At 42.9% G+C, this 26,105-nt stretch overlaps 1 protein-coding gene across 2 annotated transcripts in view; it reads right to left on the reverse strand.

The window, feature by feature from the left end:
- TANGO6 (transport and golgi organization 6 homolog) overlaps positions 1-26,105 on the reverse strand; it is a 251,374-nt gene that overhangs the window by 207,152 nt on the left and 18,117 nt on the right. For both annotated transcript variants that reach the window (XR_004026078.1, XM_003262930.4), the window contains exons 2-7: positions 25,133-25,773; positions 22,296-22,412; positions 18,757-18,898; positions 11,227-11,363; positions 8,229-8,391; positions 5,513-5,595 (exon numbers count right to left, since the gene is read on the reverse strand). Coding sequence is in view for 1 of the 2 variants with exons in the window: in XM_003262930.4 (XP_003262978.2) it covers positions 5,513-5,595; positions 8,229-8,391; positions 11,227-11,363; positions 18,757-18,898; positions 22,296-22,412; positions 25,133-25,773 (1,283 nt within the window). In the remaining variant the exon portion in view is untranslated. The remainder of the gene's footprint in view (positions 1-5,512; positions 5,596-8,228; positions 8,392-11,226; positions 11,364-18,756; positions 18,899-22,295; positions 22,413-25,132; positions 25,774-26,105) is intronic.

The raw sequence follows: 26,105 nt of genomic DNA on the forward strand, positions 1-26,105 counted from the left end.
GACTGTATGTTACGTGAATTTTTATCTTAATAAATCTGTTAACAAGAATAAAAAAAGAGAGAGAGAGAAAAAAAGAACTGGAAATGTTCCCAAATGCTTCTCTAAAATTAAACACTCTTTTGTTATCCTCCATGTTACCTAGTGAGCAGCTGGATCAATTTACCCATCCCCGATATTTTCCTTATTTCCTGCCTTTGAGCTGTACTCTATAATTTAGTATTAGCAGAAAGTTAATAGACACAACACATCCTTTGTTGTTAAATTTTACCCAGTGTTTACCATTTTCCTCCAACATACACATTTCCTGTTTTCCCACTGCAGCTGGCTGCCAAAACCTTGCAGAGAGAATAATTACCCTTCCACCCCTCTTAGTTTCACCACAGTGCCAATCATTGGTGCATAACCAAGTGTCTACAGAAAACTAATGGTCTGCTTGCCTCTCCAGGGGGCTTTAAATTCGCCAAACTGTTGACCAAACTATGAAGGTTTCCTCCCTCCTTTTTGGGGACCAAGAATAGGAGAAATGGCAGGATTCATTATTTCCAGATCTCTCTCTGTTTTTTAGAGGATAACTCCCTTGCTAGAAAGAAATTATCTGTTTGCTCTTTTTTTCACCCTCTAAATTTACTGGCTTCTAAGGCATACCATAAGGGGTTTGCAACAAAATTTAGTCACAATTAGTCTTACCTCTATCCCGACAGTACTTTCAACTCTTTCCAACATTCCAAACCCAACCACTTGGCAGTTTTTCATCATGCTATTTCTTACATGGGACATGGTCTTTCTGAAAGTTAGTAGGCCACTGTTCTCTAATTTAGAACATCTGCTTTCTAGACTGCTCTAATAATTTCTTATCTCTCCATAATCTGAAAAGTCTTTGCCTACTAATATTCAGAACAGGATAGAAGACCCCTCTTTTCAGGAGTCTACCCATGAGGCATTAAAAAATAAAAACAGCACTATAGTCACATAGTCACCATGTCATCTTTCAATCTCTGAGCAATCTGATTCCATATTTGTGTGCCAGGTCAACCCTCAAAGGGTAGACTCCATTTTCAAAAATAGTGAAATTAAATAAAAGGGTAGTAAACATTTCACTTTACAAATAAAGTGAGTGAGGCCGGGCACGGTGGCTTATGACTGTAATCCCAGCACTTTGGAAGGACAAGGCAGGAGGATTGCTTGAGGTCAGGAGTTTGAGACCAGCTTGGCAAACATGGTGAAACCCTGTCTCTACAAAAAATACAAAAATTAGCTCGGCGTGGTGGTGGGTGCCTGTAATTCCAGCTACTGGGGAGGCTGAAGTAGGAGAATCACTTGAACCTGGGAGGTGTAAGTTGCAGTGAGCCAAGTCATCTCACTGCACTCCACCCTGGGTAACAGAGTCAGACTCGGTCTCAAAAAAAAAAAAAAGCAATAAAGTGAGTGTTACAGAGAATGAGTTTGCATTTTCTTTTTTTTCTTTTCTTTTTATTATTATTATACTTTAAGTTTTAGGGTACATGTGCACAATGTGCAGATTTGTTACATATGTATCCATGTGCCATGTTGGTGTGCTGCACCCATTAACTTGTCATTTAGCATTAGGTATGTTTCTATCTATGAATCTACTAGTATCATGCAGAAAGCTTAAAGCAAAACAAAAGCATCTGCCTTCTTATCTGAAAGAATCGATTCACTTTATACCCTCATATACTGCCGATGGGAATGTAAAATGGTGCAGTCACTTTGGACAACAGTCTAGAAGTACCTCAAACAGTTAAACAGAGTTACTACATGATCCAGGAATTCTATTCCTAGGTATATACCAAAGAGAAATGAAAACATAAATATACACAATAATGTTTACATGAATGTCCATAGCAGCATTATTAATAATAGCCAAAATGTTATTATGGCTATTATGGAAACAACCTAAATGTCCATTTACTGATGAATAGATAAACAAAATGAGGCATGTTAATACAAGAGAATACCATTTGGCAATGAAAAGAAATGAAGTATAGCTCCATGTTATAATATCATGCAAAGTGAAAGAAGCCAATCACAAAAAAAAACATATTGTACAATTCCATTTATATGAAATGTACACAATAGGCAAATCTTGAGAGAGAGAATACAGACTAGTGGTTGCCTATTTATAGGGGATGGGGGATTGGTGGTGGAGAGTTTTGAGAGTGATGGCTAAGTGGTGCGGGGGGCGTTCTTTTCTTTTTCTTTCTTTTTTTTTTTTTGTGAGACACAGTCTTGCTCTGTCACCCAGGCTGCAGTGTAGTGGCGCGATCTTGGCTCACCGCAACCTCCGCCTCCCAGGTTCAAGCGATTCTCCTGCCTCAGCCTCCCAAGTAGCTGGGATTACAGGCGTGCACCACCATGTCCAGCTAATTTTTATATTTTTAATAGAGACGGGATTTTGTCATGTTTGGCCAGGCTGGTCTCAAACTCCTGACCTCAGGTGATCCTCCTGCCTCGGCATCCTAAAGTGCTGGGATTACAGGCATGAGCCATTGTGCCTGGCCGGGGTTTTCTTTTTTGGAATAAAAAGTTCTAAAGTTGATCGTGATGACAGTTGTACATATCTATGAATATACATAAAAGCCATTGATCTGCACACTTTATTTATTTATTTGTTTACTTATTTTGAGAGAGAGTCTTGCTCTGTCGCTCAGTTGGAGTGCAGTGGTGCGATCTCGGCTGACCATAACCTCTGCCTCCCGGGTTCAAGTGATTTTCCTGCCTCAGCCTCCCGGGTAGCTGGGATTATAGGTGCCCGCCACCATGCCTGGCTAATTTTTGTATTCTTAATAGAGACAGGGTTTTGCCATGTTGGCCAGGCTGGTCTTGAACTCCTTACCTCAGGTAATCCACTCACCTTGGCCTCCCAAAGTGCTGGGATTACAGGTGTGCCTGTACACTTTATTTTTAATCTTTTCTTTTTTTGAGGCAGAGTCTTGCTCTGTTGCCCAGGCTGGAATGCAATGGTGTGATCTCAGCTAACTGCAGCCTCTATCTCCCAGGTTCAAGTGATACTTCTGCCTCAGCCTGCAGAGTAACTGGGATTACAGGCACATGCCACCACATGCAGCTAATCTTTGTATTTTTATTTATTTATTTATTTTCAGACAGAGTCTCGCTCTGTTTTCCAAGCTGGAGTACAGTGGCACAATCTCGGCTCACTGCAACCTCCGCCTCCCAGGTTCAAGTGATTCTCCTGCCTCAGCCTCCTCAGTAGCTGGGACTACAGGCGCATACCACAACGTCCGGCTAATTTTTTGTATTTTTAGTAGAGACGGGTTTCACCATGTTAGCCAGGATGGTCTTGATCTACTGACCTCATGACCCGCCCACCTTGGCCTCCCAAAGTGTTGGGAGTACAGGTGTGAGCCACCATGCCAAGTATTTTTTTTTTTTTTAATAAAACTGGTTTATTGAAGTATACTTTAAAAACCATAAAATAATTTATTTTAAATATACGGTTCAGTGAATTTTAGTAAATTTACAGATTTGCAAAACCATCACCACAATACAATTTTAGAGCCTTTCCTTCATCAAAAGATCCCTTGTGCCATTTGTAATTGCTCCCTGTCCTACCTACTAAATTCACATACAGGTTTTTGTATGAACATTTTTTTTTTTTTTTTTTTTTTGAGACGGAGTCTCGCTCATCGCCTGGGCTGGAGTGCAGTGGCGTGATCTGGGCTCACTGCAAGCTCTGCCTTCCAGGTTCACGCCATTCTCCTGTTTCAGCCTCCCGAGTAGCTGGGACTACAGCTGCCCGCCACCACGCCTGGCTAATTTTTTTGTATTTTTAGTAGAGACGGGGTTTCACCGTGTTAGCCAGGATGGTCTCGATCTCCTGACCTCGTGATCTGCCCGCCTGGGCCTCCCAAAGTGCTGGGATTACAGGTGTGAGCTACCGTGCCTGGCCTATATGAACATGTTTTCATTTCTCTTGGGTATATACCTAGTAGTGGAATTGCTGGGTCATATGACAACTCCAGGTTTAACTTTTTGAGGAAATGTCAAACTATTTTCCAAAGCAGCTGTACCTTTTTATATGAAATACAGTTTTGAAAGCTGTTTTCTAATGTAAAAGTGTTCAGCAGTAAATTATTATAAATTTATTAAAATAAACCTTATTTATTATTTTTATTTTTTATAGAGCTCGGGTCTCACTATATTCACCAGACTGGTCTTGAACTCCTGGCCTCAAGTAATCCCCCTGCCTTGGCCTCCCAAAGTGCTGGAATTATAGGCATAAGCCACCACACTGGGCCTAAAATAAACTTTAAAGAATATTTACCCTAATTCCATCTAGCCATAACACAATGAATTTCATTTGTTTTCCAAAAGCATATGCCACATATATTTATAAGACTGTGATAATAAAGAACATAACATTTAGATTCTTAGTTTTCATTCTTTTTTTTCTCCCTATGAATAGAAAAGCAAGTTTTCATTCTTGTTATATATTTATGTAGTCATTTGCAGGAATCATTTATTCAGACTTAATTTGTTATGACAGTAATTACTATCAAAAGTTATAAAGTAGATTCAATTATCATACACTTTTAAGAAGGCTATAGTATTGAAAACGCCCCTGTCAATTTCTTTTTTTGTCTGGAGACAGAGTCTCGCTCTATCCCCAGGCTGAAGTGCAATGGCATCATATTGGCACACTGCAACCTCCACCTCCTGGGTTCAAGCAATTCTCCTGTCTCGGCCTCCTAGTACCTGGGATCACAGGTGCATGCCACCATGCCTGGCTAATTTTTGTATTTTTAGTAGAGATAGGATTTCGCCATATTGGCCAGGCTGGTCTTGAACTCCGGGCCTCAGGTGATCCGCTCTCCTCGGCCTCCCAAAGTGCTGGGATGACAGGCGTGAGCCACCATGCCTGGCTCCGTGTCAATTTCTTCAATAGACATGCTTTCATCAGTGGCATTTGCCAGTTCGAGAATCTAAACTGTTTCAACATTTAGAATAAATGATGTAATTAACAGGGTTTCAAAAATATATCAGTTTTTTCACTTAAAAAGGTCAGCTTGCCAGGCGCAGTGGCTCACGCCTGTAATCCCAGCTCTTATGGAGGCAGAGGCAAGAGGATAGCTTGAGCCCAGGAGTTCGAGACCTGCCTGGGCAATATAGCGAGATCTCATTCTCCACAAAAAGGAAAAACAACAACAACAAAAGACAAAAAAGGTCAGCTTATAGTTTCTGGTTTTCAAAGTGAAAAGATTCTGACAGCTTGGAGCTTTAGATTAGTCATTCCAATGCTTCAAGTGCTAATTAAAAGGTAAAATTATTTTAAAAGGCTGGGAGCAGTGGCTCACACCTGTAATCCCAGCACTTTGGGAGGCTAAGGGAGGAGGATCGCTTGAGGCCAGGAGTTCAAGACCAGACTGGGCAACGTGGTGAGACCCCCATCTCTACAAAAAAAGAAAAAGTTTAAAAAAAATTTTAAATTTTAAATAAGAAGTAAATAAAAACATTAGTGACTGAGATTACCAACCTTAAACACATCCTCAATGCATCTACTAAGTTCTTCTTCTGTCACCAAAATAGCTCCTGGTACCATGTCACTCTCTGGAAGCTCTAGAAAAAAAACACACAAAATTACCCATATTTAGTGCCTCACTGAATAGGACATACTAAAGCTAAGGAAGAAAGTTTTACTAGAAAGATGGCTCAGTAAGTAACACCTAAGATCAGAAAACTGACATGGTTACCATTGAACAATATACCATTCACACACATTTCATGGAATATATGATGCCACTGATTATAAACATGCATTGTTATTTTATGTATTACTAAGAAAAAACACCACATTGCCAATTAACCTATAGCACATTATCACTTAGAATTTTCATTTTAGGCTGGGCACGGTGGCTCACGCCTGTAATCCCAGTATTTTGGGAGGCCGAGGCAGGCGGATCACAAAGTCAGCAGTTTGAAACCAACCTGGCCAATATGGTGAAACCCTGTCTCTACTAAAAATATAACAAGTTAGCCGGGTGTGGTGGGGCAGGCCTGTAGTCCCAGCTACTCAGGAGGCTGAGGCAGGAGAATCGCTTGAACCTGGGAGGCAGAGGTTGCAGTGAGCCGAGATTGTGCCACTGCACTCAAGCCTGGGCAACAGAGTGAGACTCTGTCGCAAAAAAAAAAAAAAAAAAAAAAAAAAAATTTCATTCTAAACTTAATTGAATAAAAATTGGGGATTGGATGAAATGAAAATGGCAGAGTTGGCCAGGTGCAGTGGCTCATGCCTGTAATCCCAGCACTTTAGGAGGCTGAGGCAGGCAGATCACAAAGTCAGGAGATCGAGACCGTCCTGGCTAACACAGTGAAACCCTGCCTCTACTAAAAATACGAAAAATTAGCTGGGTGTGGTGGCAGGGGCATGTAATTCCAGTTACTCAGGAGGCTGAGGCAGGAGAATGGTATGAACCTGGGAGGCGGAGCTTGCAGTGAGCTGAGATCATGCCACTGCACTCCAGCCTGGGTGACAGAGCGAGACTGTCTCAAAAAAAAAAAAAAAAAGAAAGAAAATGGCAGAGTTAATAGTTGTATCTAGGTGACAGGTACATAGGAGTTCACTATATAATCTCTATAATATGTGTTTAAAAATTTCCCTTCAAAAAGTTTTAAAATAGTTATATTTTATTTTTATTTATTTGAGACAGGGTCTTGCTCTGTAACCCAGGCTCTGGAGTGGAACTGTGTGATCATGGCTCACTGCAACCTCAACCTCCTGGGCTCAAGTGATCCTCCCACCTCAGCTTCCCGAGCAGTTGGGAATACAGGCATGCACCAAGATGCCCAGCTAATTTTTAAAATTTTTTCTAGGCCGGGCGTGGTGGCTCACGCTTATAATCCCAGCACTTTGGGAGGCCGAGACGGGCGGATCACGAGGTCAGGAGATCGAGACCACGGTGAAACCCCGTCTCTACTAAAAATACAAAAAATTAGCCGGGCGTGGTGGCGGGCGCCTGTAGTCCCAGCTACTCGGAGAGGCTGAGGCAGGAGAATGGTGTGAACCCGGGAGGCGGAGCTTGCAGTGAGCCGAGATCGCGCCACTGCACTCCAGCCTGGGCGACAGAGCGAGACTCCATCTCAAAAAATAAATAAATAAATAAATAAATAAATAAATAAATAAATAAAATTTTTTCTAAAGACAAGGTCTCATTATGTTACCTAGCCTGGTTGCAAACTCCTGGGCTCAAGCGATCCTCCCGCCTCAGCAATCCCAGCACTTTGGAAGGCTGAAGCAGGAAGGTCGCTTGAGCCCAGGAGTTCCAGACCAGTCTGGACAATACAGGAAGACCCCATCTCTATAAAAAATAAAAATTAAAAAAAAAGTTTTTAAAGTTTTATAAGTCTTTCTATTTATTTAGACATAGTTTCATCATATATTATTATTATTATTTTGAGCAAGGGTTGCACTCTGTTGACCAGGCTAAAGTGCAGAGGTGTGATTATGGCTCACTGCAGCCTCAACCTCCCAGGCTCAAGCAATCCTCCCACATCAGCCTCCCAAGTAGCTGGGGCTACAGGCGCTTGCCACCACGCCTGGCTAATTTTTATATTGTTTTTTGGTTAAGACGGGGTTTTGCCATGTTGCCCCAGTGGTCTCGAACTCCTGGGCTCAAGCAATCTGCCCGCCTAAGTCTCCCAAAGTGCTGAGATTACAAGCTTGAGCCACCACACCCAGCCATGATTCTTGATTGAATTCTGGATTAAAAAAAAAAAATAGCTCTAAAAGAAATTATTGAAACAATTAGAGAAGTTTGAATGGAATTTGTATATCATATCAAAGCATATGGTATAAATGTTAAATTTCCTGAGTGTGGTAATTGCCTTGTGGTTATGTAGGAGACTGACATTTTTCTTTGGAGATGCATACTGAAGTATTTAGGGGTGAAGTGTTGTGATGTCTGCAACTAAGTCTCAAATGCTTCAGAAAAGATATGTTTATATGTATAGAAAGAGAGAAGGATAAAACAAATGTGGCCAAAATGTAAAGTTATTCAGTCTAGGTGATCTATATATGGGTAGTTCAATATACTCTTCTTGAAACTTGTAAGTGAATTTGTCAAAATAAAAAGTTGGGAGGAGGGGAAGGAAAACTAAAGACACTGATATAACACAGATTTAAATCATTTAAACGTGAAATACTGAAGAAGGTCCTTTACAGGCACACCCAACCACCACACTTCCTCCTTTACCTGCTGTATTCAAACATCGATGAAGAGGAGCTAACACTGGCTGGAGCAAATACTTTGCTGCCAATTGTGGGCGTTCTCTTGACAAAGTTATAAAGGTAGTGGTGGCAACTCTCTGAAATTGTCGTGCTGTCAATTTATCTTGAAAGTGAAATAAATCCAGAACCTACAAAAAAACTACAAGAAGTAAATACCAGTTTTTTTGCAAGGAATATGACATTAACTAAAAAGAAAAAGCATGAATTTCTTTAAGCCAAAAAATAAACTCACTGCAATAACACTGATTCAACAGAATTCTTTTCTTAATTTAACATACCCAGTATCAAAGTGTAAGAGAGCTGAACAGGCAGTGTTTTTATTTTTAATTAAAAAAACCTGTTGGCCAGGCGCGATGGCTCACGCCTGTAATCCCAACACTTCGGGAGGCCGAGGTGGGCGGATCACGAGGTCAGGAGATCGAGACCATCCTGGCTAACACAGTGAAACCTTGTCTCTACTAAAAATACAAAAATCTTAGCCGGGCATGGTGGCGGGCACCTGTAGTCCCAGCTACTCAGGAGGCTGAGGCAGGAGAATGGCGTGAACCTGGGAGGCAGAGCTTGCAGTGAGCGGAGATTGTGCCACTGTACTCCAGCCTGGGCGACAGAGCGAGACTCCGTCTCAAAAAAAAAAAAAAATTTTTTTTTGCCCACCTCTCATACTTGCAGTGTTTTTATTAAATAATTTTATCAAATTTATAAAATACGGGCTTGTTTTAGGCATACACATAGGGAGTATTAATTAAGAAAACTCCTTCCACATTTTTCTTTTTTTTTTTTTTTTTTTTGAGACGGAGTCTTGCCCTGTCGCCCAGACTGGAATGAAGTGGTTCAATCTCGGCTCACTGCAACCTCCACCTCCCGGGTTCAAGCGATTCTCCTGCCCCAGCCTCCCAAGTAGCTGGGATTACAGGCACGCGCCACTACACCCAGCTAATTTTTGTATTTTTAGTAGAGACGGGGTTTCACTATGTTGGTCAGGCTGGTCTCAAACTCTTGACCTCGTGATCCGCCCGCCTCGGCCTCCCAAAGTGCTGGGATAACAGGCGTGAGCCACCATGCCCAGCCCCACATTTTTCATGTATCAGATTAGCAAAGATCAAAAAACTTTGTAACACATTGTGTGGGTAAAAATGTGGGAAAATAGGTACATAAAGCATATCAATCAAAAATTTAAATACATAAAACCTTTGAACCAATAATTTCAATTCTAGGAATTTTTCCTATGGTAATACTGGTAGTTATGTACAAAGACTTACGGATATTAACTGTAGTGTAATTTGTAATAGAAAAAGAATGGAAACAACTCAAATGTCCCTCAACAGCAGGCTGGTTAAATAAATTATAGTACATTAATATGATGAAATACCATGTACCCATGAAAATGAATGAAATTATCTCCAAGGTACACTATTTTTTTTTTTTTTTTTTTTCAGATGGAGTCTTGCTCTGTCACCCGCGCTGGAGTGCATTGGTGCAAACTCAGCTCACTGCAATATCTGCCTCCCGGGTTCAAGAGATTCTCTATCCTCAGCTTCCCGAGTAGCCAGGACTACAGGTGTGCACCACCACGCCTGGCCAATTTTTGTATTTTTAGTAGAGATGGGGTTTCTCCATGTTGGCCAGGCTGGTCTCGAACTCCTGACCTCAAGTAATCTGCCCACCTCAGCCTCCCAAACTGCTGGGATTACAGGAGTGAGTCACTGTGCCTGGCCAAAGTACACTATCAATGAAAAAAAGCAAAATGAAAGAGGGCATGCTGCATGCTATCATTTAGATAAAAATTAGCACTGGCCTGGCATGGTGGCTCATGCCTATAATCCCAGCACTTTGGGAGGCCGAGGCAGGCGGATCACCTGAGGTCGGGAGTTCGAGACCAGTCTGACCAATGTGGAGAAACCCCGTCTCTACCAAAAATACAAAATTAGCCTGGCGTGGTGGCACATGCCCGTAATCCCAGCTACTCGGGAGGCTGAGGCAGGAGAATCGCTTGAACCCGGGAGGTGGAGGTCGTGGTGAGCCAAGATCACACCAATGCACTCCAGCCTGGGCAACAAGAGCGAAACTCTGTCTCAAAAAAATAAAAAAAATTAGCATTAATTTTACCGTCATGTGTATATGTTGATGTATGTGTGTGTGCACATACATGTTAATATACACATACATTAACATATACACATATGATGGTATATGCATAATACACAGAATATCTCTGGAAAGAAATTCATAGCAGTGACTATCTCTGAGGGACTGGAGAACAGGAATGGGAGGGAGACTTAGTTTTCGGTTTACTCTTTTATGCTTTTTAAATTGTTTGCCATGTTAATTTACCTTGTTTATTTAATATCTGCCTTTAACAACTAATTAACAACACATGGAGAGAAAAGATAATGAACAAGATGAAACTTGAGTTTTGTATTCTAGCTCTGAGAGCAAGCTGAGCCAATCATTCAGTAGTAGTGAGGCATTCTTCTTTTTTTTTTTGAGATGGAGTTTCACTCTTGTTGCCCAGGCTGGAGTGTAATGGCTTAATCTCGGCTCACGGCAACCTCCGCCTCCCGGGTTCAAGCGATTCTCCTGCCTCAGCCTCTCAAGTAGCTGGGATTACAGGCATGTGCCACCACACCCGGCTAATTTTGTATTTTTTTTAGTAGAGACAGGGTTTCTCCATGTTGATCAGGCTAATCTCGAACTCCCAACCTCACATGATCCGCCCGCCTCGGCCTCCCAAAGTGCTGGGATTACAGGTGTGAGCCACTGCGCCTGGCCTTGCCATTCTTAAACTGAACAATTAGGTCAGTCTCTTCCACCCATTTTTATTCATTTATTAAGAAGGCTCCTCACTAAACAATAAACTTAAATATTATATTGCTTTTATCTCAATACTAGAGGAACATTAAAAGTCCTCTTTCTGTACATAAGCAGATAATCCTCAAATGATCAACAGAAACAAAAAGATTTACCTGGGGGCAGATGTCCCTGTAGTAATTCTCTGGTGAAAGAGACTGCTGGGGACAAGAGGCCAAAATCTTTGCGATCAGGTCACACTTCTTCCAGTCAGCAGCCGTCACCTCAGCATCACTTCCACCAGCTGCTCCCGCTGGCACAATGGAGACAGATGTCAGCAGCTCATAGCAATTCCCCACAGAAGGTCCCATGTAACAAATTTATCTTAAAATTTAGGGTAAAACGCATTTATCTTTTCTATTGAAAATAGTTTATTTTTTTCTATAAGATAATCTACCCTTCTATATTTTCCTTTTTATGTTTTTTATTTCTTATTTATTATTATTATTTTTTGAGATGGAGTCTTGTTCTGTCGCCCAGGCTGGAATGTAGTGGCATGATCTCAGCTCACTGCAACCTCTTCCTCCCAGGTTCAAGCGATTCTCTTGCCTCAACCTCCCGAGTAGCTGGGATTACAGGCATACACCACCATGCCCAGGTAATTTCTTTCTGTTTTTAGTAGAGACGGGGTTTTGCCATGTTGGCCAGGCTGGTCTCGAACTTCTGACCTCAGGTGATCTGCCTGCCTCGGCCTCCAAAGTGCTGTGATTACAGGCATGAGCCACCGCGCCCGGCCTATACTTTCCTTTTGATGCTAGTTTCCGGGAAATTCAGAGAAAAACTAGCACTTAGTCACTATAATGATATTATTCATATAACTGGAATACTAGCTTCACCATGTTTATTACTATTATTATTCTGTCTCCTTGTATGTATCATTTCATTTAAACTGTCTTAAGCCACAGCCGTAGAGTGACAGGGACCAGAATTACTTTACCATCTTAAGCAATTATAAAATTGGACAAAATATATAAACAATGCTTTCCAGACAATGGACAACAGGCAGCCCAGGACACTGATCCCTGAGAGAAGGGAAGCAAACAAATAGCTTGACGACTGCCCACGTTCACTGCCTGGAGAGAGTTTTCAGGCGATGACAAAAGCAGCCCAAATGAAGCCTGGCATCTTGTTCAGTGGAAGAAACATAGTTCAGAGTTCAGGGAGGCCAAAGCAGCTGGAATTTTCAGGGCAAAATACCAGAAAGGAGGAAGTTACAGGTAGAAAGAGTTCCAAAGATCTGCAGAAGGGTCCTCTCTCAGGTCTTTGGTACAGTATGATACACATATGTGTGAGGAAAATACCAAAGCCTGGGGCAATAACCACCAGAAAGGAGTAGGGGGGAACAACCCCCACGGTTCATAAAGGCTGGGAAAAGTTGTGTTCCCACTAGCCCGCCTGGGAGGATCTCCTAATACACAGGGCAACAACTAGAATTCTCAGAAGTGTATTATCTTAGTACAATCTGTATTGTTACACTTAGTACAATACACTTAGTATAATACAATAAGGGGTTAAATTACCTTAAAGGTTGCTGTAGAACCACACTAACAGAACTGAAAAGTCAGGATCAAAGGGACTAAACTAATTCGAAGTAACTTAACTGCATTCCAGAACAAAGTCCAACTAAGGAATATAAAAATCTGACACTCAGCAATGTAGAATAAAAATGTTCAGCATCCAGTCAAAAATTACCAGGCATGTCCATATGAGGAAATATTATTCAGTCATAAATAGGAATAATTTTTATGGAGGACTGATTCATTCATGTTATAACATGACTAAACCTCGGCTGGGTGCGGTGGCTCACACCTGTAATCCCAGCACTTTGGGAAGCCAAGGCAGGTGGATCACCTGAGGTCAGGAGTTTGAGACCAGCCTGGCCAACATGGTGAAACCCCATCTCTACTAAAAATTAAAAAAAAAAAATTAGCTGGGTGTGGTGGCACGCACCTGTAGTCCCAGCTACTCGGGAAGCTGAGGCAAGAGAATCTCTTGAATGTGGGAGGCGGAAGTTGTAGTGAGCTGAGATGGCACCATTGCACTCCAGCCTGGGAGGTTGCAGTGAGCTGAGATCACGCCACCGCACTCCAGCTTGGGCGACAGAGTGAGACTCCACCTCAAAAAAAAAAAAGAAAAAAAGTGACTTCTATGGTATGTGAATAACATCTAAAAAAAAAAAAAAAATTACCAGGCATGCAAAGAAGGAAAACAATATGGCTTATAATTAGAACAAAAAAATCAACAGAACAGGCTGTGGGCGGTGGCTCATGTCTGTAATCCCAGCACTTTGGGGAGTCCAAGGCAGGCGGATCACCTGTGGTCAGGAGTTCAAAACCAGCCTGGCCAACATGGTGAAACCCTGTCTCTACTAAAAATACAAAAATTAGCTGGGCATGAGGACGCACACCTGTAGTCCCAGCTACTTGGGAGGCTGAGGCAGGAGAATCTCTTGAACCTGGGAGGCAGAGTTCGCAGTGAGCAAAGATCGTGCCATTGCACTCCAGCCTGGGTGACACAGTGAGATTCCATCTCAAAAAAAAAAAAAAAAAAAAAATCAATAGAACAGACCCCAAAAAACAGAGATAACAGAATTAGAAGACAAGACAACTTTTTTTTTTTTTTGAGACAGAGTCTCACCCTGTCGCCCAGGCTGGAGTGCAGTGGTGTGATCTCGGCTCACTGAAACCTCCACCTCCCGGGTTCAAGCGATTCTTCTGCCTCAGCCTCCTGAGTAGCTGGGACAACAGGCACGCACCACCACACCCAACTAATTTTTTGTATTTTTAGTAGAGGTGGGGTTTCACCATGTTGGCCAGGCTGGTCTCAAACTCCTGACCTCGTGATCTGCCCACGTTGGCCTCCTAAAGTGCTAGAATTTCAGGCGTGAGCCACTGCGCCCGGCCCATTAAGACAACTATTAAAATTTGCCCTTGGCCAGGCACAGTGGTTCACGCCTGAAATCTCAGTACTTTGGGAGGCCAAGGTGGGTGGATCACTTGAGACCAGGAGCTCAAGACCTGCCTGGGCAATATGTCGAAACCCTGTCCCTACTAAAAATACAAAAATTAGCTGGGTGTGGTGGCACATGCCTGTAATCCCAGCTGCTCAGAAGGCTGAGGCACCAGAATTGCTTGAACCTGGGAGGCGGAAGTTGCCGTGAGCCAAGATCATGCCACTGTACTTCAGCCTGGGAGACAGAGCAAGACCCTGTCTCTGGGAAAAAAAAATTTTAAAAGACAGACAAAAATAAAAAAGACATAGAGAAAAAAAGACACACACACAAAAAGAGCATTAGCAATTGGCAGGACAACATTAAACATAATATTTGGTATAATTCAAATCTCAGAAAGAGAGATCTGAGGGGAGTACAGAAAAAAATATTTGAAGATAATGTCTGAGCCATTTCCAAATATGGCAAACACTAAAAACCCACAGCTCTAAAAAGCAGAAAAAAAAACATAAAGAAACCAACACCACACCAAGGTACATCATGATCAAATTTCTAAAAACCAGCCATAAGAGAAAAATCTTAAAAGTAGCCAAAGGGAAAAATGGTATATCATTTATAGAGGAACAAAGATAAGAATGATAGCAGACTTCTCGTCAGAAATGACACAAGCCAGAAGACAACGGAATATCTTTAAAGTACTAAAAGAAAAAATAAATGTCAACCTAGAATTCTATACCCAATAAAAAATATCTTTCAAAAAGGAAGATGAAGTAGACTTTTTCAGACAAATAAGAGCTAGAAAACTAATTGCCAGGCCAGGTGCAGTGGCTCACACCTGTAATCCCAGCACTTTGGGAGGCTGAGGCAGGTGGATCACCTGAGGTCAGGAGTTCAAGACCAGCCTGGCCAACGCGGTGAAACCCTGTCTCTGCTAAAAATACAAAGAAAAAAAAAATTAGCCGGGCGTGGTGGCTGGCACCTGTAATCCCAGCTACTTGGGAGGCTGCAGCAGGATAATCGCTTGAACCCAGGAGGCAGAGGTTGCAGTGAGCTGAGATCGTGGGCAACAAGAGCGAAATTCCGTCTCAGAAAAAAAAAAAAAAAAAAAAGCAACATTCATTGCCAGTAGACCTACACTAAAAGAAATGGTAACTAAAGTTCAGGCAGAAGGAAATTTGCATTGAAATTTTGATCTACATAAAGAAATAAAGACCACCAGAAATGGCAAACATGCAGGTCAATATAAACCTGCCTCAAACCATTTTGGGGAAGAAACAAGGTATGAATAGATAACAACAAATACATACATGCACAAGTTGGGGGAACTCATAGGAAAAAGAGGGTTCTGATCTTCTTATAGCAGCTCTCAAATCTGCACGCCCTTAAGTGAGGTCTAACCCTTCTTGGAAAAGGAAGATGCAAAGACCTGTTTGTAGGGGACAACTTCTTATGGGTAACTGATCATTTGTTATTTCATTGGCCCTAGAAGCCACTGTGGGGAGAACTGAGGGGAGGCAATATTATAGCCACTCTAGACCAAATCTACCAACGTCTGCCAACCACACTGACCTCACTTTTGTCTGATAGGACCAAGGTACATTATGCCAGAAATGAAGTCAAGATTTATTTTTCTAGCTCTCTTCCTTCTTCCCCACATATCCAGGGCTTCATTAAGTTTTGGCAACTCTCCTCCTTAAATATCTCTCAAACCCATTCATTTATCTCCATTTCCATGGCCACTGCATTAATCCAAGCCTCTGTGATTCCTCAGATGTCTGCCTTTTAACTGATCTCCCTGCTTCTGCTCTTACCCAATCCATTCTTCACAATACCTCCAGATAGATACTTCTAAACTGTAGATTTGATCATGTTCTCTCTTTCTTAAAACCTGTTAATCGTTTCGTATTTCCCACAGAATAAAGTTCAACATCCTGAACTCAGCCTATCAGGCCTCCCTGAGGTGGCCCCCAGCCACCATCCCCGCTCACTGCGCACCACTCTCCCTCCACTCTGCCCTCACTACTCTACCCACGGTGGAGATTTCCTCAGAAGCACTATGCTCATTTCTACTTCAGTTCCTCATACATGCTACTCTCTCTGCCTATAACTATCTTCTCTCTCTCTTCAGCTAGTTAATTCCAACTCAGCCTTCAGGGCTCAGTTTAAATGCCATTTCCATAAAAAAGCCACTAAGTTTGTGGTAAGTTGTTGCAGTAACAATAGGAAACTAACAGGCATGGGATAAGGGAGATAAGGGAGTGAACACACAAAAAATGCAAAGTATTCACCAGGATAAAGGTGAAGGGGATCCTTGGATGGCAGCTGAGTAGAAGGTAACCAGGATAGAGTAAAGCAGGTCAGAAGACCAAGAGAAAGATATTTCCAAGAAGACAAAACTGATAGAATATCTGGTGGGTTTTGTTTGTTTGTTTGAGACAGGATATCGCTCTGCCACCCAGGCTGGAGTGCAGTGGTGTGATCATGGTTCACTAAAGCCACAACTTCCAGGGCTCCAGCAATCCTCCTGCCTCAGCCACCTGAGTAGCTGGGACCACAGGTGCGCGCCACCACACCCAGCTAATTTTTGTATTTTTGGTAGAGATGGGGTTTCACCATGTTGCCCAGGCTGGTCTCCTGAGCTCAAACGATCCACCTGCCTTGGCCTCCCAAAGTGTTGGGATTATAGGCATGAGCCACTGTGCCCAGCCTATTTGATGTTTTTGGATGTATTAAAAGGAGATTTAAACAAAAGAGGGACAGCTTGGGAAAGATTAGTGATAAGCACATAGAAAACTAATCAGATGTACAAAAAAAAGATTAACTCCAGGAAGTACAAAAGATTATGTAAAAAAAGAAAGTAATCATAATATACAATATTGCTCAGCTGTAAATAATTACAGAGTGACACTAATATAAACACTGAATATTGATCTAACCAAAACTAAGATATAAATATATTACGGAGATGTGAAAATAAAAATGTACTTGGCGGAATGATGGCAGTGTTATGAAAGAGAACAAGATCCTCTTCCACACATGGCGAGAGGTAGACAAATGATGCCTGAAACTGAAAAAATTATGAATTCCCATATATTAGTTAGAAATATAGAGGTAAATGGCCAGGCTCACACCTGTAATCCCAGTACTTTGGGAGGCCGAGGTGGGTGGATCACGAGGTCAGGAGATCGAGACCATCCTGACTAACACGGTGAAACCCCGTCTGTACTAAAAACACAAAAAATTAGCTGGGCGTGGTGGCGGGCGCCTTTAGTCCCAGCTACTCAGGAGGCTGAGGCAGAAGAATGGAGTAAACCCGGGAGGTGGAGGTTGCAGTGACCCAAGATCGTGCCACTGCGCTCCAGCCTGGGTGAAAGAGCGAGACTCTGTCTCAAAAAAAAAAAAAAAAAAAAAGAAATATAGCGGTAAATACCAGAAAAAACTCACTAAAAGAGTTCAAAGTAGTTGCATCTAGAAATGGGAAATGGATTGGAATGGTGCCAAGGACTGCTATTTTTCACTATAAGTCTCATAGAACTATTTGACTTTAAATGATGTACATGTCTAATTTTCTCTAAAAAATAAAACAAAAAACATAAATTAAAAACTACTACCATGCTTAGCATTAACTTTTTTCCTATTAATGAGAACTGAGATAATATAATTGGGGAAATGACTCTAAAACTTCATCCCAAAGTTTGCATCTCAAAGGTATTTCTGGCTTCGAGAAAATTATTTTATATTTCACTTTTTTTTTTTTTTTTTGAGACAGGGTCTTGCTTTTTTTGTCCAGGCTGGAATGCAGTGCCATGATCATAGCTCACTATAGCCTCGAACTCCTGGGCTCAAGTGATCCTCCTGCCTTAGCCTCCCAAGTAGCTGGGACCATAGGTGGGCACCACCATACCGGGCTATTTTTTTTTTTATTTTTTGTAGAAACACAGTCTTGCTATGTGGCCCAGGCTGGTCTTGAACTCCTGGCCTCAGACAGTCCTTCTGCCTCAGCCTCCCAAAGTGCTGGGATTACAGGTGTAAGCCACCACACCTGGCTTTATTATTATTATTATTATTATTATTATTACTGAGACGAAGTCTTATTCTGTCACCTAGGCTGGGGTGCAGTGGCACGATCTTGGCTCACTGCAACCTCCACCTCCAAAGTTCAAGTGATTCTCCTGCCTCAGCCTCCCAAGTAGCTGGGGTTAGGCACCTGCCACCACACCAGGCTAATTTTTGTATTTTAGTAGAGACGAGGATTCACCATGTTGGCCAGGCTGGTCTTGAACTCCTGACTTCAAGTGATCCGCCGGCTTTGGCCTCCCAAAGTGCTGGGATTACAGGCGTGAACCACCGCGCCCGGCCCACACCTAGCTGTATTTAACATTTACTTTAGGGTTTTTACTTCAACTTTCTGTGTAATGTTTTCCCCAGATAGTATAAATTATTTGAAATGGCTTACAATATTGTTCAATAAAATAGGCAGTGTATCACAAGTGTTTTAGGAAAAGAGCAAGAGAATTAGTTTCTTTCTAAAAGAAGCTCATTAAGGGCCTCTAAGTTTAACCTGTTCAATCCCTGCAAGGACGGAGTTTAGTTTCAGTCAGGTTTTAAAGGTAAATACTAAAGACCAATAATTCACCTCAGACTCTGACTCAAAGGAAAACAGATATCAAAGTCACAGAAACATTTTATTTCTTACCACCCGCTCCTTCCAAAATGCCCCGGACTACTGCCTGGACACCATTAGGTCTCATTAACCTTTCAGAGAGCAGCTGTCCACATAGACGCCGAAGCCAAGCTGGGGCCCGACACCTCATCTGTGTCTTCACATCTGTGCAGGACTGAGAAAAAGAAGGTGTGAATTCTGAATGTCACTGAAATAGATATGATGGCCGGGTGCAGTGGCTCATGCCTGTTAAAAAAAAAAAGGAGAAGTAGCTATGATACGTAGACTTATTTATTTATTTAGAGATGGAGTTTCACTCTTGTCACCCAGGCTGGAGTGCAGTGGCAAAATCTCGGCTCACTGCAACCTCCACCTCCCGGGTTCAAGCAATTCTCCTGCTTCAGCCTCCTGAGTCATTGAGATTACAGGCACGTGCCACTATGCCTGGGTACTTTTTGTATTTTTAGTAGAGATGGGGTTTCACCATGTTAGCCAGGTTGGTCTCGAACTCCTGATCTCAGGTGATCCACCCGCCTCAGCCTCCCAAAGTTCTGGGATTACAGGCATGAGCCACCGTGCCCAGCTAGACATTATTTTTTAAAAGTCCTGAGTCATACTGACAATTAACAGTGTGCTATACAGACTTCAAAAGAGCAACATTTTTTCCTTAAAAAAAAAAAACTTTACAAAACCTTCTTCTGCATTACTTTTGAGAAAGTAAAAAACAGTGAAAGTGAAAAGCCAATGAAATTTCAAACTCAGAAACAGACAAACGCATCAGCAATTAAAATGTAGATCTTCAGAACACAAAGTTAATGCAAACAATCTCTGAATGTAGCCCTGATAATCAAATCCAGCTTCCAAGGGAGATTCTTATGAACGTTATTTGCCACTAAGAGGGTAGTTCACAACAGGGAGGGAACATTCCAGCCCTTGCCTCTGTGGCATTAGCAACTCTGATTCCTGTGACACAGTTCCAAGAAACAGTTGGATTTCTTTTTTTTTTTTTCGAGATGGAGTCTCGCTCTGTCGCCCAGGCTGGAGTGCAGTGGCACGATCTCGGCTCGCTGCAACCTCCGCCTCCTGGGTTCACGCCATTCTCCTGCCTCAGCCTCCCGAGTAGCTGGGACTACAGGAGCCTGCCACCATGCCTGGCTAATTTTTTTTTTTTTTTTTTTTTTTTGTATTTTTAGTAGAGATGGGGTTTCACTGTGTTAGCCAGGATGGTCTCGATCTCCTGACCTCGTGATCCGCCCACCTCAGCCTCCCAAAGTGCTGGGATTACAGGCATGCACCACCGCGCCCGGCTGGATTTCTTTTGTATTTCTTTCCTGCCTCAGTATGATCTGCAAGAAAGAGGTGGATTTCTTCAAGGGCTCCTTTCTGGGAGTTCTGTGGAGCCACTGTGAATAAACAGACTCGGTGTCCCTTATTGCTGTGGGTGGAGTAAACTCACTTGTTAGCTGGTTTTGGCATACACCTCTCAGCTCGTTCCTCTTCTATCTTTTGAGAGTGACTGCATATTTTGTTCTGCTTTTTCTTGTTGGGTACTTTTCAGAGGCCTATCCCCTGCAGAAGGTGATGCAGTTTTAATGTTCTAGCCCTTATTTTGGGCTAGAACATTGATCACGTTGCTGTCAACCACTGCACTTAAGTATGTAAACCTCAAAATTAGTAACAGAAATATTTCATCCTAACTCTCCTGTCCTCTCTCTTTTACTGAATTATTACCATTTACTGAGGGATTATGGTGTGCCAGGCACATCATAAGTAACTCCCATATAATCTCAAAAGGGACTTACAAGGAAGGCATTGTAATTATCCCTATCTTATAGGTAAGAAACCTGAAGAATGGAAAGGTTAACAAATTCAAACACCTGCACACGGGGGTTGAATCCCAGAGAGGCCTGATGGAAGGCTTACAGTAAGATTCTAAGGATGAGATGAAAATTACTCAATTAGGAGATACCTTTGTAGCCAGCTTCAGCTGGTCCTTGCTCCTGACCTACAGCTAATTCCTTTGGCTTCTCACTCTTTTTCTTTTCTTTTTTTTTTAAAGGCAAGATCTCACTCTGTTGCCCAGGCTGAAGTGCAGTGGCCCGATCACAGCTCACTGCAGTCTCAACTTTCTGGGCCTGAGGAATCCTCCCACCTCAGGTTCCAGAGTAGCTGGAACTACAGGTGCATGCTACAACACTTGGCTAGTTTTTTATCTTTTGTAGAGACAGGGGTCTTGCTATGTTGCCCACTTTGGCCTCAAACTCCTGACCTCAAGTGATCCTCCTGCCTCAGCCTGCCAAAGTGCTGGGTTTACAGGTGTGAGCCACAGTGCCTGGCTGGCTCCTCACTCTTTACACACCTAGATTCATAACTAAAATGTAGGTACTAAAAGCAAACAGACAATTCCATCTACATCATCAAATTAAATCATTTCAGACAAACTTTTTTTTTTTTTTCAGACGGAGTTTCGCTCTTGTTGCCCCGGCTAGAGTGCAATGGCGCGATCTCAGCTCACTGCAACCTCTGCCTCTTGTGTTCAAGCGATTCTCCTGCCTCAGCCTCCCGAGTAGCTGGGATTACAGGCATGCGTCACCATGCCCAGCTAATTTTGTATTTTTAGTAGAGACAGGGTTTCTCCATGTTGGTCAAGCTGGTCTTGAACTCCCGGCCTCAGGTGATCCACCCACCTCGGCCTCCCAAAGTGCTGGGATTACAGACGTGAGCCACCGCGCCTGGCCTCAGATAAACATTATTTTTAAGAAACCAAAGAAACTATCTTATCCCTAGCAGAATATATACTACTGTATGTTTGAAACAAACAAAGAATAGAACCAATAATATCTCTAGTTTTAATTTCTTGACTTCATATACATTATCTATTCAAAGAATTAGTGTCCAGATACTTGTGCTAAAAAAACATTTTGTCAAACAGCCAAATTTTACTTACAAAAAGAGAAGATCTAGTTTCAGAATGAATAAAATATATCTCACATAAAATTGCCATAAGTCTTTTTTTTTTTTTTTTTGAGACTGAGTTTCGCTCTTGTTGCCCAGGCTGGAGTGCAACGGCGCGATCTCGGCTCACCACAACCTCTGCCTCCCAGGTTCAAGCAATTCTCCTGCCTCAGCCTCCCGAGTAGCTGGGATTATAGGCATGCACCACCACGCCCAGCTAATTTTTTTTTTTGTATGTTTAGTAGAGACGGGGTTTCTCCATGTTGAGGCTGGTCTCAAACTCCCGACCTCAGGTGATCCACCCACCTTGGCCTCCCAAAGTGCTGGGATTACAGGCGTGAGCCACCACGCCCAGCCAAAATTGCCGTAAGTCTTAAAAAAAGTGATCATCATATTCTTGGGAAAAGTGTCCATCCATTAGAGAAAAGGTCTTTTAAATTATCCTAAGGGTCAGCGTCATCTAGTTTTATAAATATCATTTTATGATCTAAAAGATGAAAAAAGGCTCAACTAGATCATTAAATAGGGAACTAAAGTTATTTAATTTTCCAGAAGAAGACAGAAAACCACACATTATCATTAATGAGTCACCCCCAAGAGTCCCCAGGCCTGAGTACCTGGGGTGGTCCTCCCTGGAGGATAAGCAGTTCCCGGACTGCTAAGGGCTGATAGACTTGATCCAACATGTCTCTCAAGGCCCCCATGGATAGGGTTCTCTCCTCTTCAGTTAGGACCTAAAAGAAATATGCACTTGGCTTTAGTGGAATTCAAACCAGGCAGACAATAGAAGGTAATGTTTTACAACACTGTACAGAGATACTTGTGAGAGGAGCGGAAGGAAGGCTTCTATCCTCTCTTGATTTCCTTCCACATGGGGGAAGCTGTACTACTAAAACATTCCTGGTCCTCTCTCCATCTCGCTCACTCCACTTCTGGGCAGGTTATGAGACTGATCTTACTGCTGAGGGTGGAGTAAACTCACTTACTGGCTGGTTTTGGCAAGCATCTCTCAGCTCATTCCTCTTCTGTCTTTTGAGAGTGACTGCACATTTTCTTCTGCTCTTTCTTGCTGGGTATTTTTCAGAGGCATATCCCCTGCAGAAGGTGCTGCAGTTTTCCAGTGCACCTTAAAATGGGTGAGTAGTGAGAGTGTCTAATTCTGAAGAGCACTGTTTTGTTTCCTGCCAGGTGTGGTGGCTCACGCCTGTAATCCCAGCACTTTGGGAGGCCGGTGGGGGGCGGATCACCTGAGGTCAGGAGTTCGAGACCAGCCTGGCCAATGTGGCAAAACTCCGTCTCTACTAAAAATACAAAAATTAGCCGGGCGTGGTGGTGTGCACCTGTAATCCCAGCTACTCAGGAAGCTGAGGCACAAGAATCACTTGAACCCGGTAGGCGGAGGTTACAGTGAGTCAAGATTGCACCACTGCACTCCAGCCTGGGCAACAGAGCAAGCCTCCATCTCAAAAATAAGTAAATAAATAAATAAGTAAGTAAGCAGGCTGGGTGTGGTGGCACATGCCTGTAATCCCAGCTACTCAGGAGGCTGAGGCAGGAGAATCTCTTGAACCCAGCAGGCGGAGCCTGGGTGACAGAGCAAGGCTCCGTCTCAAAAAATAATAATAATAAAAATAAATAAAAAGTAAAAAATAAAGATTTGTCTCCATCTATAAGCTATATCCTCCAACTTTGCCTTTATGAGCAATAGAGGTAACATTGTTTATCTTTCTTACTCTTCTTAACTCTCTTTTAATTCATTTGGAACTTGGGCAGCAAAGAGGGGTACAATTTTGGGGTACCCTTGAGCCATAACAGTACAATTCTCCTTGGTGATTACTGCTCAGGGTCAAACAGTCAGGGTCCTGCCCATTATCGTTTCACACACTGAGGTATGGGTGCCACTTAGAACACAGCTATTGGTGGGACTTTGTCCAGCTTCATAATGTACACCCAGCATGTTTCCCCTCTGTCAACTCCTTCTCCTGCCTTCCTAATTGGTTCTTTCTCTGTGTTTCCCTTTTCATTTCTCTCTCCTGCCTGAGATCCCTAGGCACAGTTTAGCCTCAGTAACTGTAATAAGACCTGTCAACCTGGGTCACACTACCTCAGGGAAGTGCAGGCAGGAGATGCTGCTAGAAGTGTCAATACGCATAACCCTGCCGGAAGGAGGACGCACTCTGCTCCTATCACATAAAGGCCCCAGGGAGCTGAGAATTTCATGCCAACACTTGGATGATAGTGGCTTTTAGGAAAATGTTTATGAATGTAGGCAGGAGAGAGAAGAGAAAAGGAACAAGGACAAGGGTGACACAGGCAGGTGACAGAGAAACGAGAACATCGTGAAACCTGGCTGTGGAGGCTGGGGAATCACTGCGCCTGGAGGCCGCACTGACCCTTGAGACATTTACATCTTTTTTTTTTTTTTTTTTTTGAGATGGAGTCTTTCTCTGCCCCCCAGGCTGGAGTGCAGTGGCGCGATCTCGGCTCACTGCAAGCTCCGCCTCCCGGGTTCACGCCATTCTCCTGCCTCAGCCTCCCAAGTAGCTGGGACTACAGGCGCCTGCCAACACACCCGGCTAATTTTTTGTATTTTTAGTAGAGACGGGGTTTCACCGTGTTAGCCAGGATGGTCTCGATCTCCTGACCTCGTGATCCGCCCGCCTCGGCCTCCCAAAGTGCTGGGATTACAGGCTTGAACCACCGCGCCCGGCCAACATTTACATCTTAACGGCTTCTGCTGGCCAGTTCCTATGCTGATGCCAGTGGTCCTCTCATGGCGGGGGTAGTGCTTCCTTCTATGTCATCCCTGTAAGTCTTATCTCCCCAGTCAGCGTGTGAGTTATTTGAAGAAAAGGACCATGTCTTATGTGTCTATGATCTCCACAGCAACTTCTGTAGTCTGGATGCTCAACTGCTTACTTGACTGAGTGACAGCAAAAATGGGCATATACCCCTAACACCTAATAATAACAATGAACATTGACAGAGTTCTGCAGTGTACCAGGTGCTCTATATGTGATATTTCATTTAACCCTCCCAAGCATTTAATGAGGGAGCCATGATACTATTATCAGTAAGAATTATCACTACTAGAGATTGGGCCAGATACTTGACACACATTATCCTTAATCCTCACGACCACCTTCCAAGGCAGGTATTATGATACACATTTTATAGAAGAAGAAACAGAGGCTCAAAGAAAAACAGCCTGCAATAGCTGTTTCCCAAAATGACAAGGGACAGGTGAAATGGACTCTACAGGTGTGCAAAGGATGAGCACCCAATAAATGAAACCTCCGCCCACCCCCAAAAGATTCATTTATCCATTGGATATGCTGTGGCATATCCAGTTCTGAAGAACTAAGAGTTGCCTTTTATAACAACTATCCACAAATATATACACACATTCATACACACACAATCTCTCCCTCTCTCTTTCTCAATGTATATTTACCTCTTCTGCAGGTGTTAGCAGTTTTCTTTTGGTTGGGCAGAATCCCAGTTGGCACAGACCTGCTGCGATATCCCCAAAATGGTGGCAGAAGATCAAGCTCCCCAGAGACGGGTGCTGAGCAACATTCAGAAGGGCCTTGCAGCTGGTGTACAGTCTTCGAGTTGCATCAGGGGCAGCATCAAGACACACCACATCTTGAACGACGGCACCAAACTCAGTTCTATGTCTCAAAGGGACTCCAACACCAGGCATGAGATAGGGGCAGATACCCAAGGTAACTACAAACTGCAAAACAAACTGGACGGTCTTCTGCTGTGAGATACTAAGTGCATCAGGGCTCAGGGCAGGAGCAACTTCTGGAGTCCTAGGGTTGGGTTTACCTGGATTGAAGTTAGCTGCAAGGCGGATCATGGTTTCCTTCAAGCACAAAAGCAACAACAAGGTTTGAGAGGTAAAACTCCAAGTGACATCCACAGAGTTTTGTGGCCATTCTGCGTTAACAGCAATTTCATCTCTTAGGAGTTTCAGATTCTTCCACTGAGGATCCTTCAGAAACTTGTCCTCCAAAGCAGACAGGTTAGATTTTAAAGTAGCCAACAAGACATCATGTTTTGTGACCTGCAGTGAACTTGAGCCTGAGCCTTTTGAAGAAGAAAAAAAGGAGAGATTATACACATAGTAAACAAACTGCACTTCTCCCTGTGGAATGCCCTGCCTACTCCAGTCCATCCTCGCAGGCTGGGCGCCGCTGTCACTGGCTCTGGAAAGCCTCCCCCAGGGGTACCAACCCAGCCTATGAAGAATTTAAGACCACATTTTCTGCCTTCCCACGGCACTTTGCATGTAATTGGAGTAGCGTCCTAATGTTATAATTCATCTAGTTTGTTTCTACTCCCCACATGTTTTTAGGGCAGAGACCAGGTCTTAATCATCTTATTGGGCTTAAATTGTAGCCAGAACAGAAATTTAAAAG

The sequence above is a fragment of the Nomascus leucogenys genome, chromosome 2, assembly GCF_006542625.1.
Source record: "Nomascus leucogenys isolate Asia chromosome 2, Asia_NLE_v1, whole genome shotgun sequence".
Classification (NCBI taxonomy): Eukaryota; Metazoa; Chordata; class Mammalia; order Primates; family Hylobatidae; genus Nomascus; species Nomascus leucogenys.